Source organism: Empidonax traillii, unplaced genomic scaffold (assembly GCF_003031625.1).
Source record: "Empidonax traillii isolate 1590-97213 ecotype Southwest subspecies unplaced genomic scaffold, ASM303162v1 scaffold377:size560545, whole genome shotgun sequence".
NCBI lineage: Eukaryota > Metazoa > Chordata > Aves > Passeriformes > Tyrannidae > Empidonax > Empidonax traillii.
Window position 1 is genome coordinate 47,179 of NW_020955570.1, and position 16,911 is coordinate 64,089.

The following is a 16,911-nucleotide window of genomic DNA, read 5'->3' on the forward strand; positions in this document are numbered from 1 at the left end:
CCCCCCCCCCTTGGCATATTTGTTTTTGGCAAGTGTGTTTCAAAAAGTAATAGTGCAAAAAAGTCTTCCCTATGGGTAATTTCTGGTCTTTGGGGTTGATTCAGAAACCACAAACACATAAACAAACATAGCCCACTGTGGAACCAGAGGGAATATAAAAAACATCTAAATCTGTCAAGCCAGGCTGGTAATTTTTTTTTTTTTTTAACATGACTTTAAAGTTGTAATACTGGTGTCAGGACCACTGATCAGTTGCCTTAGTTCTTTTGGTTGAAGTGGCTGGTAAATAAATCGTTCTTCCAGGCTGCCCTGTTCATCGCTGCTGTAGCTGTAGCCTCTCAAGGAAGTGCTTGCTGTTGTATTTGGCATTGCAAGTGGTTCCTGCTCTTCTTCCTCCTTGTCCCTGAATGTCATAGTGGTGATTGTGGATGTCAGGATGAGGCATTCTAGAGAGCCTCTTCTACTTGCATCGTCTGGTTTCTTACTTGGGTTGTCTGGTCTCCAGCTCTCTGCTTCTTGCTCCTGCCCTGAGCTGTGTTGCAAGTTTGGTAGCCTGTGTCTCTGTCTTACTGCACACAGCAGTGTTGCAGTGATTCCAATAAATCACTCAGTATCTTCACACCTCAGAGTGTGCCCTGGCCAGGAAAGCAGCCAGTTTCAGTCAGCCCTTGTGGATTCTATGTTGCTTTATATGTATGACTAGTAAATTAAGAGTGGTTGGGGAGAACTGTTGGAAGTCTCTTTTTCTTTTTTTTTTTTCTTTTTTTTTTCTTGTATTAGACAGAACCTTCTTGTTCTCCTGAATTAAATTCCTTAATTGTGGATAAAGCAACAAAACATTTCAGGCTGTTTTTCTTCTATTGCAGTAAATGCTGCTTAGCCACTGTAAAAGTTATTCTAAAAATCTGTAAAAGCAGAGTAATGTAGGTGACCATTTGTAGCTGAATGTGTAAGTCTGAGATTTACAGATTAACTTCTCTTTAATTCAAGTTTTCCAAGGTCTGTATTTTAATTCTAAAGCAAATTTATTTTCTCAACCTTCTTTTTAAACAGATGAATCATGTAAAAGACAGATTTGGTGACAGTGTGCCAGAAGAAGTGCTTCTACTGTGTCTGGGCATTACTTCAGGAGTTGGCAGGTTGATCTTTGGCAGAGTTGCAGATTATATTCCTGGTGCAAAAAAAATTTATTTACAGGTATGTTTTTATTATTTCTAAATTCCTTCAGAACTGCTTATTCTCAAGGCTTTGGTTTCAGGTACTACTAATAAGTGAGCAAAACTAACTGATTGGAAATTCAAATTTGCGAAGCTTCAAAACTCTGGGAAACTCAATGTATGGTGTTTATTGCCAGGAGCCTTTGGCATAAAGTTTATGAATCTGATATTTATTTTTAATGCTAAGAAAATGTCTATTTCCTGCTTGCTGTTTTCAGCCAGGAATGGAAGAAATTACTAATCATTAACATGTGAGTGAGAACCTCTGGGGGTTCTCTAGATTCTGCTTTCTCTGTTTTATCCCATGATTTCATAATGGTTGCAGAAAGGTTAATTTTTTCCCATATGTTCCTCTATGAAGGATTTTTGGATCTCTTTTCTTGATCTTTGACAGGTGCTGATGTGGTGTTAAGCATGTTCTGAGTACAGCATGCAGTGATATGGCCATGGTAACATAAGAGATGCTTAGTTGAGGAGATTTTGCAGAAGGAGTCACAGCTTCCAGAAATGCTGAAGTTTGGGGATGAAGGAGGATATACACTTCTTTCCCTCCACACTTATAAACGATATTTTTTTTAAGGCAGCAGTAGAGTTAGTGTAGGATTTTGGAAAAGCTTTAGTCCACTTGCATATTGGCAACGACGAGGTGTTCTCCATTTGCTCTTTTAAAACGAATAGCAGGGGAGACATCTAGTGGATATTGTCTGCACTGCATTATGGAAAACAAAAACTCTTAGGAAAGAATTACTTTCCCGGAGTATTTGTTGTCATAGATAAACTTAAATTCCCCGATGTGTTTGGGACATTGGCTTCCTATGCTGACATATGGATGGTCCACAGGCAAAACTGTTATCTTTTTGATTTTCTTTTTAATTCTGCTTCATTTTGCTGAAGGACAGTTTTATTCCTTTAGTCTAAGACAAATAAATAGTCTAAGATTATATTAGAAAACCTTTTGAAAGTCTGCATTACCACAGCAGTACACTTTCTTTTTGTGGAAAAATTGTAATGGTTTCACTTGTTGAATATAAGCACCCTGAAGTAATTATTCATAATATTGATATTTTTACTTAAGTTACAATAGCGAGGAGTCCAATTACAGTGTTTCAGCTATATTAAACTTTTGATATTTCTGTGACTTTCATTTGTGGAAAGAGCTGGGAACAACTTCTCAAGAACATTGGTGCATGAGAAATGACCTTATAGAGTCACTGCAGGAGAGTTGATTACAAAGGCATTTTCAAAGCTTGCGAAATGGGTAGTGCAATTTCTTTGCCTGTCATGAGTTATGTCTTTGTTTTATCTTGGTATGTAACCTTTGATGGTGGTAATCCACGGAGACTGGTTGTATTTATTTTAAAGCAAATACAGGCAGACAATTTAATTAATTACAAATGCGAGGAAGTTTGTCTGTTCCCTAATAATTTGATGCAATGTGTTTTTAAATCTTTTCCTTGGTCATGTTTAGGTGGCCTCATTCTTCTTCATTGGCTTGATGTCTATGATGATTCCACTGTGCCATGTCTTCGGAGCTCTCATAGCTGTGTGTCTCTTCATGGGCCTATTTGATGGGTGCTTCATTTGCATTATGGCTCCTATTGCCTTTGAGCTTGTTGGGGCTCAGGATGTCTCCCAGGCCATAGGGTTTCTACTGGGACTCATGTCAGTCCCTATGACAGTTGGCCCACCCATTGCAGGTGAGTATAGATGTGCTCTGTAGCTGTAAATGCGTTTCTACGTCTGCGTGACTTTTTGGCCATGTTTTCCATTCCTACATTGTGTGCAGTGCACTGACATTGTAAGTTTTCTTGGTATGTGCTTGAGAAGATGTGGTGAATTTGACAACTGGGTGTGGATTATTAGTTTACCACGCTCTTCAAAGTTTGCTTGATCATTTTCATTAAGTTATGCAGATGTAAAACATTCCCCAAAAGAAAGGTAAGTTTCCAGTTGGATTTAGGACCTGACATCTTCGATGCTATTGAAGTGACAGCCTATAGGTTGCTTGTGTTAGAGTAGGACTCCAGATTACAATCTGCAAATTAACTGGATTCCAAAATTAGCTTTATTCATTCTTTGATGGGAGACTGTTTGACAAAGTAAATGTTTTGAAGCTGAATAGTGGAAGTTCTTTGGGAGGTATAAATAGCTAAAGCTGTGTTCCTTACCACTGATGATTTTCAGTGCTAATTTACTCTGAGATCTGGTGAGTGCTACTGAAAGGTACTTAGTAAGTTGTAACTGAACTATACAGCATTACAAAGGACATATGGAGTTACATAGATTTTTAAAGCTGGAACACCATAGACTAGTTACTTCCTGATCTGGATATACTGTCATAGCTATTAATACTTAAATAGAATTTGACTAATGGGAGGAATTTGGAGAGAGCAATTAGAGTGAATTATTGGTAAACACACTTTTTAATAAGAGGCTACTAGGAATGCAATATATGCAATATATCGAGAATAAGAGGAAGGGGTGCATTTAACAGAGGCAACTGGAACTAAAAGAGGGAGAATTTCTCCAAGTCATGGTAAGATATGTGCTGGAGAAGCTCAAATGAGCAACTTTCAAATAGGAAAGATGATACATGTTTTGGATGGGTGGTAGTTAAGCAGTTGAGGTGTGATATACTGAGCTCTTCATTACTACTTTAAAATCAACTCTGGAATACCTTTCTACTGATATGTATATTTATATTTGGCCACCAGGTTGTCAGCTGTGTCAGGTCTCAGGTTTCTGCATCTGAAACCAAGACCCGTTTTTTTAATAGATTCCTGAGGCCCCATTATTTATGAGTGGTTATTTCCTGTCTTTCCAGGCTTGCTGCGAGATAAGCTGGGCACCTATGATGTAGCATTTTACCTGGCTGGAGTCCCTCCACTTATTGGCGGAGCCATTTTATGTTGCATCCCCTGGGTCCATGAACGGCAGAAGTTAAAAGAAAGAGCAAAACCTGTTGATGGAGAAACTACTGAGAAAATGCTGGAAAACGAAAGCACTTTGGTGTCAAACACAACAGAAAAGCCAGTCAGAGAACTGGAATCTGGCATTTGATGCTTTCTTTTCCCTCTACCATCCTGACCTCTACTGAAGTTTGATTTCTACTTTTTGGCTGAAGATATTATACTACACTGAAGAAGTCTTGAACTATTGCTCAAATTGCAGAACTGTTTTAAGAATCTTTTATACCATTGAACTTTTTTGATGAGTCGTTGAATTTGATCTCAAGCCACATTTCAAGGTATTTGAAGTTTTGTAGCTTTAGTGTGTATGTGTGTAGTGATTCTGTGTGTGAAGAGAATATTTTTCTAATCCATCAGAACCGATTTCTGGAAATGTGAAAGCTGTTTTTGGTTCACTGATCCAGGATTCTTCAATCACATTTATGGCCTATCCAATGCAGGCACACCCATGGGTGTTTATACTGGATAATGTATCTTATGACTGATTTGTTTTTTGAAGTTTCTCATGCTGTTTACAGTCTTTTATAATTCTATATCATGAACATGAATATGCATATTTTTGATTCCCTAAACTCTTGATGAAATGATTTTTCATTAGAAAACTAAATTATTAAACATCTGTTTTATTTTCTCTAAATACCCCAGCCTGTTTAGTTTGCCAAAACACTCACGTGTGTTTGCATTCACCTTTCATGGTAGCCCAAACAAAGAATGCTCAGGATTAAATTCTTGGGCTCAGGTTTTGAATATGTGCAAACCAAGCTCTGAGTGCGAACACGTTCAGAAGTAAAGCTGCTGAATGATAGACTTTTTTTATTTAGTGAAGGCAATACTATTAAGATGCATGTGTGTAATTTTTTTTTCAGCCAAACCTCGGAGTAGCGGATAGTTTTGAAACTGTATTGATTAATTCTTTGGAGCAGTATTGTGAATTAGACTAAATTTCAAATTATTCTGTTATACTTGTTAGTTTGTTTTTTTTTTTTTTAATTCTTTAAAACCAGACAGCTTTAAAAGATACATTCTAAGTGCAATACCAAGTTGTTTTTAACGTGGAAATATACATGAGCTATTAAAACGAAGTTCATCAATTAAGGATTTTTGCACTAAGTGAACATGCAGGTTGATTACAGGTCTATATAGCTGTGTTCAATTACCTGTAGGATATAGCTCCATATTTTATTCAAGTATAAAGAAATGTCCTTGTATGCCCTATTTCTTGCTTAACATCCTAAACATATGGCTCCATTGCTTATGTATTCTTAAGTATTATACACTGTTTGTCAAGCAGGTATTTTGAAAACCTCTTTTTCTGAAAAGTATTTAAAAGCATACTACTTTGAGATGAAAACACTGCTTTTCAGTTTATCATAAAATACTTCTAAGCACAGTGCTCATTTGTGGATGTGGATCAGCAATCACTGAAATAGAATAATTCTTTTTTTCAGGTCCATTTGAGACCAATAATTTTTCTTTTCTTGTTTAGAACTGTCATAGTGAAGAGTAAACTAAATGTGATCTGGACAAAGTGTGTATTTAAGTGCATTTTCTTAATTAGTAACAGTACTTGTTCTTTACACAAACCATGGAGGCATACTGTTCTTTTTAAACTATAGCCTTTATTGTCTTTTCTGGTTTCATTATTTTTCTTTCTCCAGTGTTGTAGTAAATTGCTCAGAAAACCCACCTACGTTTGTGATACAAAACAGCAATACTATTGCATTGAATGTTTACATCTAGCAACTGAAAGAAGTTCTCTAAATGTACTATACAGGGCATGCTAACTATTGTAGACCAAACCTCAGACCCTTTTTCTATTGCAGACTTTCAATCCCTACTTTATATGAGTGAGCTCTGAATAACTGAATCTTTTAATAATAGAGGTATAGGGAGGGACTTGAAGGTGGGGGGAAAAAAAAACCCTAAACCAATTTGGAAAACAGAGGTCCCTTCAGGTTCACTGGGACTTGTGCTTTGGCACATCATAAGTACTTCTAAAATTTTCATTAAGAGATGCATAGTATTGTTAATTAAAATTACTATGAAATGCTGCCTTCATTACAAAAGTGATGTTAGCAGTTGATGTTGCTCTTGTCTGGAGTATTTCTGTAGAACATGTTATTCAGTATTATTTTCCAGCTGGCCAAGGCAAAAGGTGGTGTTGAGTAAGTGTGGTAAAAGCCTCTTGTTTCCTATTGCTTTGTTATGAAAAATTAATGTTCATCACAGATCTTGCATTTCATGTGTTTTAGTGTTGAGTTTTAAACCAAAAACAAGGCTGCTCTTTATCACTGGTGCAATTTGAAATGATTGTGACCAGATATCTTGATGTAATTGTGACATTGTCCCGAATTGCTGCTCTGTATCTCTATAAATTATCTAGCAGAGTATATAAAGTAATTGTTGTTGTTTTAGAAATGACACAGAAATGGTATAACAATAATATGGATTAATTATTGGCGTGTCCTTTGAAAATAAAAATCCAAACTGTCATATTTGAGTAACGAAAAACATTATATTGCTCACAAATATGAAGGACAGCATTTATTTAAAAAAAAAAAAAAAAAGGCAAACCAAAAGCTACCAACAAACAAATGACTCCAGGAGGAGGTACAATGAGTGAATAACTGTTTAGGAGTGATTATTATGTCAAATCCAGCTAGTGAGTGGGATATTAGATGAGAGGGAAGCAGAGTTAAGGATGAGGAAGCTATGCTGGTGTGGTGATGTTGGAATAATGAACATATTCTGATACCAGTGCTTGTTTTGCCAAAACTCTAAAATTGGAAAGGTTTCTCAGAGAAGATAAAGTAAATTAATGCAGAAGAATTCTGTTAGCATCTTTTCTGTGAGCTTGTATCCATATTGTCCGATAGAAAATGCTCTTTTTTTTTTTTTTTTTTTTTGACAAAAGCATAGGGAGTTTGTGTCCTAAAACTAGATAAGACATAGTTAAAAATGAAAAAAAAAAAAACAAACACAAAAAACTTACTGAATTCTGTATGCCCTGAGGTTTTAAAAATGAGGTTAGCTGTCTCCCTTTAAAAAACCCAAACAAATCCCAACCCAAACCAAAGCACAAAACCTCAAAACAAATAGCTACTTATTACATTAATGAAAATGATAAAACATTGTTGAAATGGTTGCACATCTGAAAAGTAGGAGAGAAAAGGACTTGAATATTCAATTTTATTCTAACTGAATAAATGTAAAGAAATTTTTGTAGCAATTTATTTTCAGGTGTGAAAACCTGTTCATGGGAAGCCTGATGAACTTACATTTTGATGACCCAGTTCATTCCAGATTTAATCTTGTTGGTGGGTAGATTCTAAAATTAAAATAGTAGCTTAATTCAAGAAGACTATTAAATTATTCTGATGTATCCCTCTCTTGAGAACAGTTTGTAAGAGTACTTTCCATAGATATTGCTCTCTCATCCTGTAAACAAAGTAATCATCTTTTTTCCACTGAATGTTCTCAGGGTAAGCTTCAGGAGAAATTGGGTCAAGAGAGGTTCACTTAAAATGGGGGTGTGAAATTTCCCATCCTACTTAATGCTATAATTAATACACCAGACCTTGAAACCAGGACTAATTTTGAGCAGGGTTTGATTGGCTTCATGTCTGGCTGACATCTTTTCAGTGCATATGAGATCCTTGTAAATCTTAATATAGCTGTTTAGCAAAGAGTCAAACAATGAAAACCCTTCATGTTACTATTTACATCTATGCTACACAACAATATTCAATGATTAATTAATAAAGTATTGTTGGATTTGCTTTGGCTACCATAGAAGACCCAAAGAAGTCTCAAACCAAGACTTCAAATTGTAACACAGAATTTCTTTCATCCAGATCTTCTTCTGTTCAGCATTAACATTTTAATTATTTTTTCTAAACTTATTTTCAGTGACCATTTATTGCTCCTGAAAATTGCCCCCTCACCTCAGAGATGCTATAGGCATTCTGTGGCCGTTCCTCAGGGTATATTTGGTATCAGAGGTAGACAACTGACATTATTCTCCTTTGGTTCTTCGTGTCCAATGTCTGGGCATATACATTCCCCCCTTCCCTTCAGAGACACTGGATTGCCAAACTGATGCACACCATATTGGATATGGATAGTACTTTTCAGCCTTCCCTGCATTAAATCTTTGAGTAGCCATAGCCTGGCAGACCAGCCAAGTTTTGGCGGAGTGAGATGGGTGAAATTGGATCACCTCCCAGGAGCGCTGAAGGCAGCTCTTGCATATCCCAGGTGAATGCTTTGATCACAGGCTTGTGGTGTAAAAAAAAAAAAATAGGACACTGCCATTGTAAAGAAAAAATGCCCTGGTCAGTCCTTTACATCAGGTAGTACATGCCAAAGGGACGGGAGATGCTTCCTTGCAGCCCCCAACGGAGTATGTAAGGATGGGAATCAGTGCTACTCTCCTTAGTATCATTTGTATAGTTTAGCTTAAACAGCCGGGCTCTCCCTGTGCTGGCATGGGGCAGCTCCCTGCCTCTGGAGCTCACACAGTGTGGTCCAGTTGTGCCCTCTGAGCAGGGAGCAGAGGTGATGCCTTGTCTGGGGCCTGGATTCCCCTTCAGAGAGCTGGAAGTGTTACAAAAGCTGGCATCTGAAACCTTTTGTCAGAAATTAACCCCTGCTATTAAGAGTGTGTGTGTATGTATATATAAATACAGTGTATTTTGACCAGGGGCATACACAAACATTCTGCATTTAACTAGAGGAGGTGTAACACTGGAATGTGAGAGATGGCTGAGGAAAGAGTAATTATTTTCACTGTGTGTCTCACTGTTGACAAGCACAGCACCATTACAGTTCCAGCCAGCCACTGAGTTTCTAGCCACGTAAACTTTGGCATATGTTCAGTATGCCTCTTAGTCTATATATATTGTGTCAACAATTGTAATGTTTTGGAACTGCATATGCTAAGATTAGAGTGATTTTATACCAAAATGTTTGCTAATATTGATAACACTGACACGTTTAAGTATCTTTATAGACATCATATTTTGTATGTTGTTTTTGATATTAAAGGATATATGTTTTGCTAGCCTAAACTACATTCTTTCAAGTTCTGCTTTGTTGAGTAAGAAATGAATGTCTAATGTTTTTCATGGTGCTAAAATAACTGTGATCAGCCTCAAATTATTCAGAATAAAGATGGTAGTTTTAAAGTGCCCCATTTGTTACTACTTTCATCATTTTTAGTCTTATTCTCATGTAAAACTTGTAATTTTAAAAAAGTAATGTTATATTATGATAATTATTGAATCTAGTGTGCAGACTTCTGTCTCAAAGACTTTACATCTTTTATTACCACTGTGGTCTGACTGAAATATTCCCATTTGATCCTAAATTAATATATGGTGCTACCCATATAATTCTGATTTTAAAGACAATCTATTTTAAGATTAATTATATATAAACCTAAACTACTGAGTTACTTCTTTCTGAAAAATTTATGTTCTCTTTCCATTCTGGGTTTTAATATCAAACTTACATAAAGAGATATATTCACAAAAGGCAGAAGTAAAATTGAGGGAGGGAGAGAAATGGGTAGAATAAGCTTGAATCATGTTTTAAAAGAATTCTGGTTTTTAATTTTTTTTTTTCTCCATTTTTGCTTCATGAACTGCCAGTGTAATTCAGTAGGACCTTTGATCATTTACAGGCCTGCTACCTATTTCATTTTGATTTACCTTGGCGGCATGAAGCATCGAGTGTTTCCTCATTGACAACTTAGGTAAATCTCAGGAATTCTTTGACCTTTTCTTTGTAGTAGGGCCAAATATTTAATTTTCTTTAATAAACATATCTGATGTTACGGGGGAAATAATCCTCTTTTCTCTAAGCTGCTTGTAGTTCAAATTTAAATTTGAAAAAGATGCCCAAAACCTTTATAAGAGCCTGGGTGCTGTTTCCATTTGTACTTTTTTTGAGGTACAAAGCTTCTTTTTAAGTGTTTAAAACAACAAGTCTAGGGAATACATTTCAAAGACTGCTGTATCTTTTCTGGGAAGCTGTTTTTATAAAAAGGCAAAACACTAAAACTTAGAAATGCAGTTTGACTTGTATATGACTTTCAGAAAATAAATACTGATGTTTTATACTTGAAATTGTTTAATCTGGAATTGTCTCTGCTGCTTGACTTATGAACAGAAGCTCAGCAGTGTTCTGCAGATAGGTAATAGTTCAGACTTTGCACTCTTGCAAAAGTATTGACATGGCTATGAACCATCCAGGTTTAAATGTTATCTCTCACTGTTACTTGTAGCAGCTAAATGTTTTAATACATAAATTCCCCCAGGCTACCCGGAACAGGAGTGTACTTGCAACATGCTTGCCAGTGCCAGGTGAAACAGGAATTGGTTGCTACATTCTCCATGCACTGTTATATTCCAGTATATATTTGTTGTGAAAAACTTGCAAAACAAAGCAAGCCAGTTTGGAATTATCCTTGAGTTGTTTGTGGGGCTTAAACATACCAAGTATGCTGAAGATCAGAGCCTTTCTTACAGAGAACACTCTAATGAGAATGAAACAAAACGCGTTGCACAGCCTGTGAGCTGCTTCAGGCGAGTGGTGGGAATTTATATAGTTTTATAATACTTTTATGATACTTTTACCACTAGGGATGTTTTAATACTTGTCCTGAGGAGACCCAGCAGCTCTCTGGGTCTTGAGGAGGTTTATCAACATATGACTGTCACAGTAGGAGATAACGACCTTTTATGCTCGGTTGTCTGAAAGGTCGAGTGAGTTCTCTGGTTTACAGAGGCTCATTTAACTAATGAGCTCCTCCCTGGCATGCCAGCGGTGTGGCATAAGACTGCTGATGAGTGCAGGGTGAAGAGTAGAGTGTGAACTGCCCTGGGAATGCCGGTCCTGGAGGCAGATCAGCGTTCCGAGGAGGAGGCAGCTGCGGCGGCAGAGGCGCAGCCATCCCCATGCCCTGCGGAGTCGGGCGCTCCGGCAGCTCCTCCTGCCGCCGTGCGTGGGGTGGAGCCGCCCTCCTCGGGCCCGGAGGGGCCCTCGGAGCCGGCGCAGGGAGCCATGGCCGATGCCGGGAGGGAGATGTACGTCCGGTTTGTGGGCCCGGAGGAGCCAGCGGAGGAGGAAGAGGAGGCGGCGGCGGCGAGGCCGACGGGCGGCGGGCGCTGTGGCGGGGCCGGAGCCGCCCTCCGCTGGTGCATCACCGGGGCGCTGTGCGCGGCGTTCCTGGGGCTGGTGAGTGAGTCCGTTCCCGGGAAGGGGGAGAGCGGGGGGCCATGCGGCCCCTTCCCGGCCCGGCCGGGGGAAGGGTCGGGCGAGGTGACCCCGCATCTGCCCTGCAGGGGATGAGCATCGCGGTGCTGGGTCCCACCTTCCCCAACCTGGCCGCCAACGTCGGCAAGAACGTCAGCGACATCTACTATATCTTCGTGGGCCGGTCCCTCGGCTACCTGGGCGGGTCGGTGATCGGCGGGGTGCTCTTCGACTGCATGAACGCCAGTCTCCTGCTCGGTGAGTGCTGCCCCGTCAGCCCCAAGGCCGCGGGGGAAATCGGCATTTTTCGACACAGTTCAGGGCAACTTGGACCTCTCCTCAGCGTGCGCAGCCCGACGGGGAGAGGTGTGGCCTTTCCGTAGCGGTGCCGAGCCGTGGGGAGGGGCGCCCGAGGCACGTGGTGCTGCAGCTCCCCATAAATCCCCGTGGCACTTGGTGCTGCAGCTCCCAGTAAATCCCGGACAGTTATGCTGCTGCTCGCTGTCGCCGTATTCTGCCCTGCTGGGTTCCTGACACTGCCTGTGCTCAGGCATTACAGCGTCACTGCCAACAGGCTGAGCCCGCTGGGTACATCAGCAGTGGTAACTGGAATTGAACTGACAAGATCTGTTTGGACTGGAAAAGTATGTCGGACTTCTCCTAGTTTGTATTATGTAATGTGCCTGGCACAGATCCCGTTGGAACATACAGGCTTCTATAGTGCCACTCCACGAAACACACAGGCAGAACGGGAAGCTGTGTTTTGGCTGTCATGCACACCCCAGAAACCTCCAGCAGTCACGCTGAGGCACACTTTTGTGGGGAGAGTTATCTAAAACCGTTCCCTTACTTAACACTCATCAGACATGATCATCTTCATGTGGACAAAAGTCCGGAGATTTTTACTGAAGGGCCTTAGCCAAATTGGAACTTATTTAAAATGGAGAATATTAAATACTGTCTGTGATGGTGGAAACATTTTAACTGTAGGAACTACAGCTGATGGTCTTAACAGTTTTCTGGACACGTGGAAACTTGCTTCTATAGGAGCACAGGACTGGCCTTGTCCTGGCAGAGCAGGGCTGCTCAGCCGTCAGGGTGCCAAGAGCCACACTCAGCACCCAGAAATGAGGGGCTCCCTTTAGAGTTGTTTTAGTGTCACATTCCAGTGGAGATTCTCAGAGTACACTTAAAATAGTGGAAGCTCTGCCTTTTTTTCTTTCGAGTCCAGTAATGTCAGTGTGTGCCTTGATGCTGTAAGTTAGGGATCAAATCATATACCAGGGCTCGCTCTTTTCTTCTTTATTCAGGGAAATTCAAACAGAGTTGTGCTTTTCTTGAGGGCCATGCTCTAACCACAGGATCAATTCAGAGAATATGAGAAGATCCCTTTTTCCATTGCTAAGTGTTTGAACAAAGTCTTATTGTATCCCCGTGTGCCTGTCTCCTGTAAGGAGCAGTCATATCATATAATGTCATTCTCCCCTCTTGTCTCCATTTCCATGGATCACTTCTTATTTGCTCTTGTTCTAAAATGCTTAAGAGTCTTCTCCAGAATGCCTGCAAAGTGGATTTCCTTTGGCCTCCTCCCTGTGCATCTGACAAGGTCAAAGTTGTCTGTGTCTCACATTTAAGACTTTATCTTCCATAATGGATTCAATACACCTGCAGAAGTGCATGCTAACTTGAAATAGTTTAGTATTTACTTCTTTTTCTGAGGCATCATGCAGGATAGCTTTCTGTCAACAATGCTTGGAAAATGACTGATCTAATCCTTTCCAATTTGGTAGTGCTATGGCAAGACAACAGTTTGAGCAACTGACCCTCTTCTCAATTTTTGTCATCTGAGGGCTGCCTGTAAGAGATTTTGGCTGGTGTAGTTTTACCTCCTATCTTTCAACTGCTGAAACCCTGCTACTGTACTGAGAAAAAATTGAAGACATAATCTATCTTTGTCAGGGATGCTTTTAAGTGCCAGTTTTCAGGTGTGAAGCTGAAGTGGGCAACTGAGCACCTGCTGAGAAGTTACTTTACAGCTCTGAGTGGGGCACCTGAGAAGCTGTCCTTAATTCACCCCATCTCTAGCATTTTCTTCTGGCAGCTCAACATGCATGCTTTCAAAAATGTTTGGAGGCATATATTCCAAGTATCTTGCTAGGACTTTAGCGTTCTGGGTATTTATTTTTTCCACTGTTGTTGTTTTTGTTTGGAATTAACCTAAGTTCTTAATTACATCAGTCCCCATTGATCTTTTTAATATCCTGCTGCATCTATGATCAGACATTGATTTGAAAAATGAGAGAGATATCTGAACTGGTATAAGCCTTCTAAAAACATAATACTATATATTCAAGATATTAATTGCAGATTATTTCATTATGAAGGTAATTATAAGCACAGAATTTGCCTGCTGAATTTCCTCCCAAATGGTAATAAAAGTAATTTTAACTGCTAACAAATATTTTTTTGGAAAGGCATGTTCTAAGTGTAGTCAGTAATGGCAAAACTAACACAATTAGTGAATTGCTGCTAAATTTATGATGAGAAATTTTGTAGCTCTGTCTCTTTAAAACTCCAGGAATCCCTTGGAATATATTCCTCCTGTGGGAACAGAATATAAATTAAAGTCAGCATTATACAGAGGTCTCTTGGTGGCCAAGGTGCAATTACTTTAAAGGATTTTAAGAGTTTAGTGATTTGTGTTCTTTTAAAACGTAGCCAAATTAAATGCTATGCAGTTCTCAGAGGGCAAACTTGATACTGGTTTCATGGTGAAGTAACATTTCTAGATCAGAAGTTTGCAGAAGGCTTCTTAGTGTCCTACCAGTAGCTGCTATACTCCCTTTGCTTTAGCAGGTTTGTCACTCAGTGTTTATATCCTGATAAAATTCTTTTTTTTTTCCAAATGAAAAATGATCTGTTGAACTTTCTATTTGTTACTGCTAACCACAGACTGAGGTATTTGGGTTGCATCACTTTTTAGGATTATCTGTAACTTTGATAACTATGCATGCATTTTTATTTCTTGGTCTTCTGTGTAGTTGAAATGGAAACTGTGATATGTGAGGGTTTTGTTTTGTTTTTTAACCTTTCCAGCATTATCCATGGTTGCAACAACAGTTGGTCTTTGTGGGATACCCTGGTGTAAGGACTCCCTGCTGTTAACTGTCTTGATGTCAGTTATTGGAGGCTCCATGGGAGTTCTGGACACAGGTAAGGCTCCTTCACCAAAATAATTGGAAACTTCAGGCATACCAAAATGGTTGCTGTTTTTATCTGTGACACATCTTGAATTAAAAGAGGGGAGCTTTTTTTTACCTGGCAGGGATTCTTGGATTCATCTGGTCCTGAGGCTTCCACTGTTTGTGTGTCTGTGACAGGCCTTCCTTTAAGGGGCTTGGGGAGTGGACTGACCAGTGTGGATTACAGTGGAACATTACAGGTGTAAAGGAAGTGCTCTTTAAGCAGTGTTTTCTTTAAATTACAGGAGCTGGTCAGGATACGGTTCATTAACATTAGCTGGAGCTGAGTTAATCAGGAGCAAGCCCTTGTGTTTGAGAGAGAGATTATCACAGTTGCTGTGTTGGAGTGTTTCCCACCTAAAGCTGGCTAGGCAGAAGTTGGGAATTCAGAGTAGGCACAGCTCACAGCACCGTGGCACCTATCTCCCTGAATCAAGGAATATTTTCCACCCTTGACTGGCCTTGCTTAGGTGACGGGGAATACAAATTTACTCTGTCCCCCAAATTGTAAGTCTGTGGCATTTGTGTACTGCAAATGACCTGGAAAGAAAACTAAAAATCAATGACACTTTTGCTGGAAAACTGTTCAAAACCAGTTTTTTAGTAGGCTCCTTATTGGAGGGAGATGATCTCAGAGATCTTTTCCAGCCTAAATGATTCTGCGATTCTAAGATGTACAAGTGAAGTTGCAGAGCAAATGTCTACAGGTGTGGTTAGAAAGGTCAGTCATACTGGAGGTACAAAAAATAAACTCCCTCAGAAGTAAGTTCATAAATTCAATGGACACAGCTTAGAAAGGGTGAGTTAGGGATGGCCAGCTTTAGCAGGCAGTTTTTGTCAGTCATATTTGCAGGTGGAGGTTAGGAAATGCCTACAAATACATCAGCAGTGGAGTGTTCTGGCATTGCTGCAGAACGTGGTAGTGCAGCTGCAACAGGTGGCGGCTGACCCGGGACCTCTCCAGTGATGTCCCAGCAGCGTGCTGACTAAAGGAGCCTGGGGATACTTACTAGCCAGGAAGGTACTTTGGGATCCGGTTGACCAGCTTTGGGGAAGGCTTTATTTCTGAGGGATAAAGAGCTGGCTCATGTATTAACCAAGCTGTCCAAACAACTCTGGAATCATCCCAGCCAGGACCTGGTTGTTGTGGCTCGCCTGGTTGGCCACACAGAGTGATGGCTGCACATGTGAACCATCTGCCATAATTCTATGGGGTTTGAGGGAGCCCTGGTAAGATGTAAAAGAGCACGATACAGGGATCCAGTAGTGAAAAGATGGGTTTGTGTGGCACAGACCACACAAAATTATTGGTAAATAACCCAAGTGCCGAGGTGCATTTGCTGTCTCTGGTAGGATCATTATACACAGCACTTGGTTTAGAAATTCTTCAAATGGGAAAATCTTGTTGGATAACGGTAAAAATCCTTCAGGCGGTGGATCTACTCCTTGGAAGTCAGATCTGAGAGGCAGAGAGACTTCCCAGCTTGATCAGGAATAGCAGAAGAAAGTAAGAGCAAGGCAGTAAAGCGTAACTGAGTTAATTTGGAACAGTTTTCATTCTGAGGGCTGCTGTACTGCAGCACAGGAATTTGATTACTGCTCTTGTTTTCCTGCGTTTGTCTGAGGGATCGCTTGAAAACATCTCTCTCGGACCTTGTTTTCTAGCATTATTGCTGATCTGAGGGTATTGTAGTTTGATCTTTGCAGCGGTATTGATGTAAACCTTTCTGCTTCTGGAAAGTCCTTTTAACGAAGTTGAGGTAGTCCCAGCCCATCAGAAGCAAGTGATGGATGTTGTTTCCTGGGATGTTGTTTAATGGGGCCTCTGATTCTTAGTGTTGTGCATTGTTGCTTTTAATACTTAAATAAATACTTAAAGAGCAGCAGTTAAATTTGTTCATTTAAAAAAGGCTGGAAAATGCTGCTTATTGTCAAGTAGGGTAATTAGAACCATAGAATCAGTCGTTTAGATTGAAAAAGACCTTTAAGGTCATCAAGTCCAACTGTTAAGCCAGCACTGCTGAGTCTACCACTAAGCCATGTCCCTAATGCCACATCTACCTGTTTTTTAAGTACCTCCAGGGATGGTGACCCAACCACTTCCCTGGGCAGCCTGTTCCAAGGCTTGACAGCCCTTTCTATGAAGAAATTTTTCCTAATATCCAATCTAAACCTCCCCTGGCACAATTGTGGCTGTTCACTGTTGCTGCATGGCTCTTAATTTTG

At 40.0% G+C, this 16,911-nt stretch overlaps 2 protein-coding genes across 3 annotated transcripts in view; both read left to right on the forward strand.

The window, feature by feature from the left end:
* SLC16A10 (solute carrier family 16 member 10) overlaps nucleotides 1–9,387 on the forward strand; it is a 27,393-nt gene extending 18,006 nt beyond the window's left edge. Inside the window, exons 3-6 of one of the 2 annotated variants that reach the window (XM_027893038.1) lie at nucleotides 1,054–1,197; nucleotides 2,686–2,914; nucleotides 4,042–4,202; nucleotides 7,175–9,387. In XM_027893038.1, the coding sequence (XP_027748839.1) occupies nucleotides 1,054–1,197; nucleotides 2,686–2,914; nucleotides 4,042–4,202; nucleotides 7,175–7,231 (591 nt within the window). In that variant the 3' untranslated portion in view covers nucleotides 7,232–9,387. Of the gene's footprint in view, nucleotides 1–1,053; nucleotides 1,198–2,685; nucleotides 2,915–4,041; nucleotides 6,156–6,197; nucleotides 6,657–7,174 lie in introns of those variants that run through there. The other variant, XM_027893037.1, reaches the window with a different exon arrangement.
* A 1,825-nt stretch (nucleotides 9,388–11,212) lies between these two features.
* Nucleotides 11,213–16,911, forward strand: part of MFSD4B (major facilitator superfamily domain containing 4B) — a 7,900-nt gene continuing 2,201 nt past the window's right edge. The window contains exons 1-3 of the mRNA XM_027893054.1: nucleotides 11,213–11,425; nucleotides 11,533–11,701; nucleotides 14,540–14,656. Coding sequence (XP_027748855.1) covers nucleotides 11,252–11,425; nucleotides 11,533–11,701; nucleotides 14,540–14,656 — 460 coding nt within the window. The 5' untranslated portion in view covers nucleotides 11,213–11,251. The remainder of the gene's footprint in view (nucleotides 11,426–11,532; nucleotides 11,702–14,539; nucleotides 14,657–16,911) is intronic.